Source organism: Sander vitreus, chromosome 9 (assembly GCF_031162955.1).
Source record: "Sander vitreus isolate 19-12246 chromosome 9, sanVit1, whole genome shotgun sequence".
Classification (NCBI taxonomy): domain Eukaryota; kingdom Metazoa; phylum Chordata; class Actinopteri; order Perciformes; family Percidae; genus Sander; species Sander vitreus.
Window position 1 is genome coordinate 3,524,485 of NC_135863.1, and position 13,114 is coordinate 3,537,598.

At 39.6% G+C, this 13,114-nt stretch overlaps 1 protein-coding gene and 1 non-coding gene across 2 annotated transcripts; both read right to left on the minus strand.

Annotated features, from left to right (window-relative positions):
• Positions 1-2,946: 2,946 nt before the first annotated feature.
• trnah-gug (transfer RNA histidin (anticodon GUG)) lies at positions 2,947-3,018 on the minus strand. Its single transcript has one exon. It is a non-coding gene; the product is annotated as a tRNA-His (tRNA).
• Positions 3,019-5,233: 2,215 nt separating this feature from the next.
• Positions 5,234-10,424, minus strand: LOC144522862 (fetuin-B). The gene is made up of 7 exons (XM_078258109.1): positions 10,227-10,424; positions 9,920-10,033; positions 8,606-8,684; positions 7,967-8,133; positions 7,444-7,557; positions 7,105-7,239; positions 5,234-5,491 (listed from the first exon to the last, which is right to left on the minus strand). Exons 1-7 carry the CDS (start codon positions 10,422-10,424, stop codon positions 5,234-5,236), a joined length of 1,065 nt encoding a protein of 354 aa, XP_078114235.1.
• Positions 10,425-13,114: the final 2,690 nt, after the last annotated feature.

The window sequence follows — 13,114 nt, forward strand, 5'->3', positions numbered from 1 at the left end:
ATGAATGACTTCTACGAATAAGAAAATGTCTGACAAAAGTGAGTAAAGAGGTAGTGCAGTTTGGGAAAACTGCACAATGTTGTTATTTAAATGAATTCACAATTTCATAATTCATCCTCTTTGACTGAATTTTGCATGTTATACTGTATATATTTTTATTGCATCCTCAAAACACACATTCATATATATTTATATATATCTATATTCTCACACATAAGCTTATCTTTTTAACATCTTGTGATATTATGATTTAATCTTAACATTTATGAGAAACAAAACATTTAATTGCACATTAGGAACTGAGTGGCTACATCTGTGCACTGCCTTCAATTAATCACATCCAGAGAGCAATGGCAAGAATACAAAACAACACTTACTGTATGAGCTGCTACTATTTTGTGAGTTTTCTTTTCCTTGGAATACTCTGTGTTGAGTGACAAAATGTGGGCCACAATTTAAGCCCAGTTTCTGATATATTTGCATAATCTGCTAAATAATTCCCAAGTTATGTGACAAATGATACAACTTCCCATTAAGTAAATGTCATCTTGGCTGCCAATGTTGTTAAATTCTCCCCAAGTTGCTGCTGAAACATGTCTGATTGGGTAGTATTTGGTTCAGAAGCCTAATCTGCGATTACTGGCGGTAGAAAATCTACAATCTAACGTTAGCCTACTGTAGTCTATATCCTTGACGTTTCACTTCCGGTGCTCTGGTGCTGCAGGAAATTCCGCCGGATGCATGTTTTTTTGCAGATGACCGTTTCCTTCCGCTTTCTTTGTGTTGGAATTTTAAACACCGGTGGATTTATGAGGACTATGGTTAACTCCTCAGATCTCTGCAGGGTAAATCCAGACAGCTAGCTATGTCTAGACTATCTGTCAAATCAGAGTTTTCTCTCGCACAACTATTTTACAGTGGCTCCGTGTATTGTGATTGGTTTAAAGATGCCAATAAACCAGAGCATATTTTTCTACCATCCCGGAATGCTGTGTGGACTAACCAGACCTTCCTCCGCTCCACAGCGTGTGGATGGTCTGGCAAAGCGAGACTAGCTTACTATTAACTATTAAGTAGCTGCATGCTAACGCCAGATAGCTGTAATCTTGGCGGCCAATGTTGGTCATTTCTCCGCAATTTCGGGTCACATTACTGCTGGGACATGTCCGGTTGTGTAGTATTTTGTTTAGAAGCCTTTATGTGTGATTTTTCACGGTACAAAGTCCTGCTAGGCTATATACTCTGATGCAGTAGCTCCAGCTGCTACCAGGCTGCTACTAGTGAAACAAAAACTGGGCTTTTTCGGAAGGGGGGCTTAAAGAGACATGCGCTCCAATGGCAGTATGAGAAAGATAAAGTGCTTTTTGAACATTAAAGTCCTAGTACAAACACAAAATATAAGTATGAAGCTGAAAATGATATATAATAGTACCCCTTTAATCAAACAAGCAACATAATTTGATTAGTTTACAAGGATTATTTATTGTCCTAGGTTACAATGTCTTGTCTTTCTCAACCATTTACAACATGCAGGGAAAAATGTAGCTTGAGTAACCGTCCTGGTTTCAGCCAATCAGAGCTTGAGCCAGTAAAAATGTGTAATGTAGTTGCTTGGCAGCCAGAGGACTCTTTTATGAATCAGTAAATAAATTTGTATTCAGCCAGCTTTCCCTGGAGATTGAGGTCCAGTAGGTGTTTTTCTTCCCCTGAGCTGTTTCACATTCTCTCATAGTCAACCAAACACATTGTGTGCATGGGCCTTAACGGGCCCATGACACTGTTGCCACAAATCACAGCAATTCTCTTCTGTTGTGGGCCTATGGATACAGTCCAGTGTCTAACACACTGCAGTAAATCTATCGAGGGCATGAGGCGTGATTCATTTTCACTCTGATAATATGGCCAAGAGAAACGTCTCTAAATGTTACAACCAAACTAATAGGTCAACAGAGGTAAGATATGCGAGCATTAAGCAATCAATCAATCTGATGTTCTACGATTGAAAGTTTGAAATCTAATTAAAGGTGCTCTAATTGATGTCACGTGTTTTTTAGGCTACAACATTTTTTGTCACATACAGCAAACATCTCCTCACTATCTGCTAGCTGCCTGTCCCCTGAACACACTGTAAAAAAACCGCGGTCTCTGTAGACAGCCCAGGCTCCACAAACGCCAACAAAAACAAACTGTGCCAACCTGCACCACCAAACACTAACAAACAGTCTTCCAGCGTTCCAGCCAATAACCGACAAGAAGGATTTGGGGGTGGGGGTTGGGGAGAGGGGACGGGATGATGAGGAGGAGGGAGGGGATAGCTAGCCTCGTTTTTGTTTGAAAATACTTTGAACGTCAACAAGAAGTGCCGTCACCCAACATCGCTTAGAGCACCTTTAAAAGACCCACCTTTTTTCACTTGCTTTTAGCTGCTTTTTACCTGCTTGACTTATCTTTTATTTCCTTACACTGCTATTTAATCTATTGTTGATTTTTTAAGGGGGGGGGGGGACAACCCTCAATCCCCGCGATTTACGCCTATGATAGTATTTACAACAATAAAGCACAACTAGTGCAGAATAGTCTCAATTCATTTATTCTTATGTTGCAACTGGTCCATGTGCTGCTAAATTTAAATAGGCTTCTTCTGTAAGTATTGCTGGGTAGTAAATACATTACATGTGGCACAGTAAAACGCACAATATTTCCCTATTAAAAAAAAATAAAAAAAAGTATAAAATTGCCCAAACCTATACAAATGACTCAGCATTATAGGCCTAATTTTTGTCTTTTGTCAATTTGTGGCAACCTATTATGTTGCTTTGTTGTGTTTATTTGTACATTGTAACAATAAGTTTCGTTCTAACCTTTTATTTTTTTTAAACCAAACTGTGATACCAACGAATAGCTTTCTTTTATGACGTTGTAGGCTACAAGAGCCGCAGAAAAGACTGCCGTGACCCGGATTCGAACCGGGGTTGCTGCGGCCACAACGCAGAGTACTAACCACTATACGATCACGGCGAGCTAGTCCTGGGACTGCCGACGAAGATGATCCAGAGCAGCGTGCAGTGAAAGAGGAGTAGCTGAGTAGTAGTGATTGTGCTAAACATCGTCATTAAAAACCCATCAGTTCCCCCGGAATCAGTTAAGCCCTTTTGTTTGTTTGAAGATTTAATTTCCGAAATATTCAGGTACAACGTAGGTGAAGGGGGAAGGTTTTTTTTTTTTTTATAACTAGCCTACTGTAATACTTTGGTTAAAAATCCTTCCGTTGTGTTGTTGGTGGCAGCAGCAGGTAAAAGTCTTAAACTTAAAGATAACCTAATGTTAGGTTTGCAACTCCAATCACAAAAACATCGAAATACGCATGCAGTTAATTAATAAACTATAAAGTAAGAATAAAAAAAATAGCTAAAGTCTATCAGCAATTATTTCATCAGCAGTGTTGACTCAAGATACACTGGGAGGTAAAATGGTGATAAGATGGTATTTAGTGTTGGGATCAAAGCAGTTATAGTGATTGTCATGAACTAGCTCAAATCCAAGACAAAAGAAGTGAGACCACACAGAATTAAGAACTACATTAAAGCCAATTCATTTAACCCATGATACATCTTACTGAAAATACTTCTTTTGAAAAATGTATATGCATATTATCAGTGGTGTAGTGAGTGCATGTGTGTAGCTGAATGTGTGAAAAACCAAGCAAACAGAACTCAAAATACAACTTAAACCAAAAGAGAGAACGAGAACTGAATCCCCAGCCCTCTTTAAAGAACAAAGAGTCAATCAGGTAAATGTGAACCAGGTGTACCACACATCTGCCTGCCTCCTACCCAGCTCCCATGAGCCACCCACAAAGTGGGAGGGGTCATCACATGATATTGTGACATAATATGATTTTTAAAAGTGAAGCTTCACACCAAAGCAAGTCCACAATATCACTGTATGTGTGTGTGTGTGTGTGTGTGTGTGTGTGTGTGTGTGTGTGTGTGTGTGCCTTAATCTCACTACTCCTTGTTCGACATGATTTAGCATAAAACCGGATACCTTTCTGTTCTTTAGTGGGAAAGTGGAACAACCTCAAAAAGATCATTCTTAAGTTTCACAATGAATGCCATTCAAATAAAAGTATTTCTCATTTTGTCAGACAGACATCCTCTGAAGAACTCCACTACAGTAAAGCAGAAACTGCTGCTGAGGCAGCTGACCAATAGAGGGCGCCAGTGCAGCGCATTACCACCAACTAAACTTCACTTCACTGAGTCGGAAAGCACTTTTAATTCAAATACATATGCAAAATTAGAAAAAATATTTTTACTTTCTTTACTTTTTTACTTTCACTTTTAAAGGTTTGAAACTAATCAACTGCGCTGTTAAAGTCTAGTATATGTTGATCAGTCAGTAACAGTATTTTGTACTGTACACCCTGTGCACATTTGTCCCTATCATATAATCTAATCTTCAAATATCTGTCAGTCTTTAGACAATAAGAAACAATATGGAAGAAAAAAAATCATACAGCTTTTACTTTCCTGTAAAAGTAGGCATATTTAACAGTGATTAATATTACTAATTTACAAAGTAAGTTAAATATTACACTTGCAAATGATTTAGTTTAAATTAATGATGCTGAAATTACTGAAACTGTTTCTTTTTTTCTAAGAAATACACCCACTAATTCTTTATGATAATCAATAAAACATGATCTGTACATACCTGTCTACTCTAATATCAAAACATATTGACTGTGCAACATATTACAAGTTAATATAAATGTTTTTTATCACTCTATAATCACACTCTAAGTTTTGGAACTATGTTTCCCATAATGCTTAGGTACAACTTAAACCCAGTTTCTTTAGTATTTTTTTTTTTTATTTATTTTTTTTACATTTTGGCATCTTCTGTCCACCTCTCTCAATTATCCTAAATTAAATAACCAAATAAGTTGTAATTTAAGGCCAAAAAAGTTAAATTTTTAAAATGTCCCTACAGAACCCCCTGAAGATATATTTGCATAATCATCTAAATAATTCCCAAATTATGTGACAAACGATACAACTTCCCACTATATAAATGCTTTAATAAAACAAACAACGTAATCTGATTCATTTACAAGGATTATTTATTGTCCTAGGTTAACATGTCTTGTCTTTCTCAACCAATTACAAAATGCAGGGAAAAAAGTAGCTTAAGTAACTGATCAAAGGTCAACCGTCCTGGTTCCAGCCAATCAGAGCTTGAGTCTGTCTAAACCCAGATTGTGTCTGTGCGGGCCGGGGCAGGAGCTGGCTGCTGGGGCTGATCGGACAGGGGCAGGCTGATCCACCACAGTCCCGAGGGAGCCCCGGGGCTTGGAGACAGTGAGGTCTGAGCTGGGTGTGACTGAGTGCGTATGCTCGTGGGGGTGCAGGTGTGTGTGGTTGTGATGCTGACGCCCAGTGTGCCCACTGTCTGCTTTTGCATGGACCTGCTCCTCCACAATGGCAGCCTACAGGGGAAGAGAATAGAGACAGTAGTCATGTTTCCATCAACGTATTTTTATGATAGATAGATAGATACTTTATTGATCCCCAAGGGGAAATTCAAGGTCTCAGTAGCTTAAAGACATCACACACAACCCACACATACACCATAAACAGGATGATAAAATAACAAATCCACAACAATAAAAGAGAAGATACTAAATAAAAAATCCACATGACTGTACTGAGGGATGTATAAGCATGAGATGCTTGCAGTGACAGGGCAGGGACTGACCCTGTGATTCAGTCTGCATGGTAAGGTGCTCTATTAGAGTGTGTGTCATGGTGGTAGTGTAAATAACTCCAATAGTGCAAGGATAAAATCTAGAGACCAGCATTAAGTATGGACAATATAAGAGAATATTTAGTAGTATCGCATTATAAAATGAATTTTGAAGTATCACATTAGAAAATGTTGATGGAAACGGAAAAATTCGGAAAAAAAACGTCCTCAAATTCGCAAAAAAAGATTTTACGCTCGCTTGCCTTTTTTCGAAAAAGTTAATGCGCGAAATGGGAGATGGAAACAGCTTTGCAGAATAAGTTTTGACATAGCGAACATGTAACTCACATAACTATAGTTGCGGTGCGTTATTACCTCAGCCACGTCGGGTAAATTGATGAATTGGTTCAACAACTTGTATCGTATGGCCCTGCACACCGCGTATACACAGCGGTGAACGGTTGTCCTGCTGACACCAAATGTCTCTGCCACAACCCTGTATTCTGCACAAGTGGCCAACTTGTACAATGCTACCTCTCTCCATTTAGCCAAAGAACTTAGCTTCTAAAGTAGTGTTGACGAACTGACCGAAGAGCTGGTTAATCAACCCGACTCGTGTCACTGAACCGGGCGAATCGAGTGCCATACGTCAATGAACCGACTCACTCCTGTTTTTTTCTTTTACCTCATTCGTGCCGTTGGGTGTAGCTGGTATTCTTCTGCTACTGTGTGTGTAGTAGTAATCTAGCTCATTAGCGCCTCCACTGGAGTGATGGTGGTAGAATCAATCAGGAAATGAGCTACCTAGACCGGGCACCAGGCTACTGAACGAGACCGAATGTAACCGTGCAACCGGCCGGCCCGCTCGAGTCATGTAATCAAGCGGTGTCTTGGTTCTCGGCAAGTTTGACTTAGTAACCAAGCAACGCAAACAGGAGACCGAATCTATAAACTCGGTAGGCCAACCAACGACTGTCCGGTTGAACTGACTCGCGTAAAAGAGTTGGTTGTCCCATCACTATTCTAAACTCTTTGATTTAGCAAGCCGGTTTACAATCTACAACCATGCGTAACGTCAACTTCTGACGAAACTACGCTTTCCCTAGTCTAGTTTAGTCGCTCTCAACCAGTTTTGCAACATTTTAAAAGTTTGCTTAATTGCTAAATGCGCTTGACAATTAGATGGAAACATGACTAGTGTGTGGGCAAGTAGAGAAACATCATGAAAGCGGTGTGACTGAGAGTGGTGAGGTATCAGAATATTATAGATGCAATTAATAGATTGGCAGATGGATGAGAAGCATTCCTTTTTTTGTGCCCATTTAAAATGTTGAAGAGCAGATCTGAAGCATGTACCTGAGGTTCGTAGATCTCACACTTTACATCTACAGGATTCCGTTTCTGAAATGAGCTGGCCTTTTTTCCGACAGGGAGTCTGATTTCAAACTGCTCCTCGTCGGTCATGTGTGAGCCCACACAGAAGCCTCTATGCTGAGATAAAAGAAATCAAAAATAGTTGAGCCGTGATTTACGACTTGGTGGCATCTTGTTTGGGGCCTGGAAAGATTCAGCAATGGAGCGGAGTGGAACCAAGAGTAAGTACAGTAAAACATGTATTATAACACTGTTAATATGTGTGTGTGTGTGTGTGTGTGTGTGTGTGTGTGTGTGTGTGTGTGTGTGTGTGAGACTCACAGCAAACTGACAGTCCATAGGGGGGCAGTTACTCAGTTCACTGACATCTGTTTTCTTTGAACACACCGTCTCCAAAATAGTGAACTCTACAAAGTAGGATGGACCTACAACCCACTGACAAAGCATACAAATACATAATGCATACACACACACACACACACACACACACACACACACACACACACACACACACACACACACACACACACACACACACACACACACACACACACACACACACACTATTACACACAAGTGAAAGTATACAACATACCTGTGAACTACCTGCCAAAATAAAAGGATAAAATACGTTTGAAAGTTTTAAATGTAGTTCATTCAAGATTTATGATATTACTGTATATACTTATACTATCTTACTCAGCTAGATATGACCAGATGTAATCAATGTGATAACATAACTACACATATACGATCGAAACTCATCTCTGTTGCTTTTCAATGTAACGTCATTATTATTATTATTATTATTATTATTATTATTATTATTATTATTATTATTAACCTGTGAACTGGCTCTCGTAATGTTCTCCAGAATAAAGTAGTTGGCCAGTTGGCTCTCTTCATTAAACCTCTGCAGGGAGAGATTGGCTGTCTCCTTGACGACGGGCTCGTTGAGGTTGTCAGCTGTGGGACAGTCCGGACACACATCCACCACTGCAGTGGCAGGAACTAAACACAAGAATTAACAGGGTCAAAGGTCAACGGAAAGTAGCTGAAAATGTTTCTTTGAGGATTTGACCCAGACACAGGTCACAGGTACTCCTTCCCTAACCTCCATCCTGCAGTATGAACTCGTTCAGCTATCGTCAGCATCCCTCTCTTCCCTCTGACAGCATGTTTTATCCAGATGTGTCCTTCACTTAGCCAAATTGTGGGAAAAAATGTCAAAAATAAAACTCTGCATAATCACTCATGGATGCCATGTTTACTTCCCTTAGGGAGGGACAGAGCATATATAGAGAAACAGTCCAATGTAGGACAGCATTTTAATTTCACACCTCACTAACGTTTACAAAAATCAATCGGCAAAGTGCCAACAAAATAGACGTGCAACACTTTCTATCACAAAGATTTTGTTTTTTTGTGTCATTAAATGAATGAAAAAAATCCCAAATGAGTCTAAATGGCTCCATCGATCTACCTTCACGAAGTGCACAGGAGTAGCTTTGAAGTCTGACTTGAGAGCCAATGAAGGCAGATACCTCACACTCTCCATACACCTGAAAGACACAAACACAGACATAATGTACATATGTATACATGCACATACAACCAAACTGATAGTTTGTATAATTTCGGCATCAGTCTAAAACCATATTGAAAAAGCAGATTGAGTTACAGTTTTGCCTTGGGTTGAAGTTAAGTCTGTTGTAGTCTGGATCAATGGAAGTACATTTCCAGGATAAAGCCTGACATCTGGCGGGGGAGCCACACACCGGATGTCAGGCCCCTTCCGCTCTCGGAGTGTTGCCGGTCTCCAAATCTCTTTGCTACGGAAAACAACATCAAAAACCTTCGAGCTACCAAGCTACACACTGAAAATGGAAAATTTCAAAGAAGATTTGGATAAGGCAGGCCCGCTTGGTTCTTTTGGGGAATGATTGTAAAGATTTACAAAGAATATGTTTACGGCATTTAACATCTAACTGGGGACTTGGTACCGATTGGTGAGGATTGCTGTGAACGAAGTACACACAGAGATACACTGGTAAGAGCAAATTACGTTTAACTGTGTATTAGGGCTGCACAATATGAGGAAAATATATATATGCGATTATTTTCACTGATATTGCGATTGCGATATGATGCACGATATTGGAGGGAATGATCGTTTTTGTGTCATTATTCTTATTTTCATTGAAAATGATTAACATTGAAAGAAATCAAAATGATTATAGTGTGGTTTTTGCGAGGATCTGTACCAAACAAAGATTTTTTTCTTTAGTCTGTAGGATAATGGTTCTGTTCAGAATGGTTTGACACATATTCTGCCTTTAACAAATATTGCGCCCCCCTGTGATTTGGATATTGCACTAGTCCATATTACGATGTCGATACAATTGCGATTAATTGTGGAGCCCTACCGTGTATCCAGCTAATTTAAATAACTCACGTTACTGTATTGTGTGTTAACTTCATTTCATATTGTATGTGATGTTTTCTTTTGTGGGGTGCAAATGTTCCGCCAAAACAACTTCCTTACCGATACAATTATGCAGAGGCACCATTGCTGCATCTAGAGCCTAGCGCCGCCCAAGATGATTGTGTTTGCAAACAACCCAGAGCGTTTTTTTTCTCCTATCCCAGAATGTGTGTGTGGTGTAGCCAGACTTTACTCCACGGCGTCGTGGAGATAGGTCTGGCAATGCGAGACTAAGTCTGTTGTGGCCCACAAAAAACAACACTCATTGTGTTGATCTTGAAGAGAGAAGATACATCACCATGTGGTACTTACTGGAACACCACCGATATCTCTGACTTCACATTGTTTCCATGGTTTCCTGCTGGTGATGTGGCATCTAGTCTCCATCACATCAATGGTCAGTTTGTAGAGTGACCCACCTTTCTCCTGAACACATTCACACACTTTAATGTTTCTTTATTTTTCTTCTTTTTACTGTTTTTCATGGATCTGCAAACAAGGCTGCTGCTGTGTCCACTGTTTCCACCGTCTTTCTGCAAATACTGTTTTGACTCTCTTTGACTCCTGTCCTGCCTTTGTGTGTGTACGTATATGTGTGTGTGTGAGTGTTCGCCCTCACCTTTTCAGCAGTGTGAGAGAGGTCGTACAGTCTGTTGAGGCTCAGGATGTATCCGTCTGTCCGGTCCTGGTTGATCTGCTCTAGGGCCTCTTCTGCCACCCTCACCGCCTCAGGGCTACTGCAGCCTGGACGGTCCGGCACGGCTCTTCCCTCCTGCTGCAGCAAAGCCAGACATAGGACCAGCACGTACACACTCATCCTCTAACATACACGGACACACAGACACACACTAACATACACAGGCAGATTGGGCCAAATAAAACCCCTAATTTACCTAATGGAATCACTAAAGCCTATACTGGTGGATAATTTAACATTTAGACAAAATTTTCTTTTGCAAGACCTGTAATCCTACTTTTTCCAGACAGGTTTCGGACAGACACATGTGAGGCCGATGCTGGACTTTCCCCTCTTCTCCAAAGGATGAGCAAACAGTTGCTATCTGCTGCACCGTAGGCCAATGGCTGCCTTGGACTGTCTGGTCATAGTGCACTGGGGAAAGGGATCAATGAATTAAATCAAAGATAAGTTCATGGAATACAGTACACCTAATTTCATTTCTTTAATGAGATCAACTATCATGAACATGAACTATCATCACTTTCAACAAATTCCAGTGTTCAAAGTACACTGTGAAACATTTGTAGCTTGTTCCTCAGTATGGTAGCTGTTGTCAGCTTGTACTCACAACAGTTACAAAATAACTAGCGGCTACTGCAGCATAAACCAATGTATGTCAAACATCTTCCAAACTACCCTCTTCTTTCGGTGCTAGCGCAGGTAGCTGTTTACTTTTGTCAAACTTAACTGCTTACATTGAGTGCAAATGACAAATTCAAACAGCTAACCGCACCACCAACACATGCAACCAGCTAATGTGCCAAAAGTGGTGCCATTTATAGGGGAGGCCAGGCTAAAACCAGTGTTCACTTATATGAGGGTATTGTTCAGTGTTCTTCCCCATGTGATACATCATCATAGGCCAAATAATATTTTTTATATTTTTATTTGTTGCAAAATATAGAATATATAAGAGCATAGGGAAGAACAGCAGAGTAGTGAATTATGCTGCGGGATTCTTGGGACTTTTTGATACTTCTTTTAAGTCTCTGTTGGAGTATTTCTTCAAAAGACAAAATAAAAGCTTTTGTACAATTACTGTGATTGGCCACTGCATTTTGTTTATGTAATGATGTTACTGTAAGTAAACCTGAAAGCCTCATGTGATCTCATCTAATCATAAAAAATGCATGACCAATGATATTAGTACACAATTTCCATTCCTGTACATTATATTGGGAGTACTTTTTCTTTGGCCTACGGTACACACAACTGTCAATTACAAAATGTGTTGTGAGTTATGCGTGGGTTGTGGTTGGTTGTGTGTACAGTAAGAGCTACAGAGCACAGATAGGAGCTGTTTGCTAAGTGTGTCAAGCTGATGGACAAGAAATGTCCACAAAGATAATGTCCACAGAGTGGGTGAGTGTAGTTTTGACTGTTCTGTTCTAGAGCTACTAGTGTTGTCTTTGCTTTGTGAAAGCTCCAGAAAGTTAACAATTATTTCTGCCTCTGAGATTATGTTTGTCAAAAGGATGTTATAAATTACTTTGGGCACCCAATCGGCACCATATTTCAGTGACTCATCCTTTAATATTCCACACAATTTTCATACAATGTTTTGCCAAAATCTTCAGAATCAGAATAATTTATTTGTCATTGTAAAACATTGTCACAACGAAATTAAAGTGCTACTCCTTCTGGTGCCTACTAGTATACATTCATACCCACACGCCATACCCTTCCACAAACCATACCCTCACATACAAATAATGGGACAGGTGCTTCTAGTGCATAGTAGTATACATTCATACACTCACGCCGATCTTTTTTATTTTTATTTTAAAGATCACAGTACTTGAAAAGTGCAAATGCAGTGCGAAACAGGCAAGATAATCATTCAGCATGATGAAGTCTTATTTCTGTAATTTAATATTTAGAGTTGTGATGGCTGTGGAGAAAAAGCTGTCTCTGAACCTGGATGTGCGGGTTCTGACAGACCTGTAACGCCTTCCTGAGGTGAGTAACTAAAAGTGTTCGTGGCCTAGGTGAGAGGAGTCCTTGAGGTAGGTAGGGGTAGGAGGTAGCGGGATGAGGTGATGCTGTCAATTGTGGGCAGCGAGCAGCCAATGATCTTTTCTGCTTTTCTAAAAGAATATAAAATCATTTTCTATGACAGTATTTAAATAACACATTTAGAGGATATTGTGGCCTGTGGAGTTCTGCAAATGACAATCGAGTCTAAGGTCAGACCAGCAGAAAGGTAAACGTTATTTGAATGAATATGTTTGAATATAATTTAGAATGAAAAGATGGCTGGTAACTGTATTAAAAGCATTACTAATGTGATGTACATTAGGTACGCATATGGATATTATCAGGTAAAAGGCAATGAATGAACATTCATTCATTCAATGAGCATTGAATCAACACAACATGGAATACCTTTGTCTTGATCAGCACAAAAAACACTGGATCAGTATTTGTCGTCATTTATTATTTTGTGCAGCCAAACACAAACAACATACAAACAGAAAACGTTCACGTCAGCTTGTTTGTGCAGTGACTCAATATGACAATCCGTACTGTTGAAGATGGTTCCTCCCTGTGAACTTTTTGTTTGTGTCTCTGAGGACTGTTAGTCTTATTATTTTTATTATTGACCATTTCCCACCAAAATGAGAAACAACCGGTGTTTTAATGTGAATGTATAGTGCCTTTTTATGCACTGTGCCTTTATTGGATGGTTGAATTTGAGCTGGATTAATAAAGTCTATCTTATCTACCATGTCTTATCATATCTCGAAGTGATTAGAGACATGGTTACG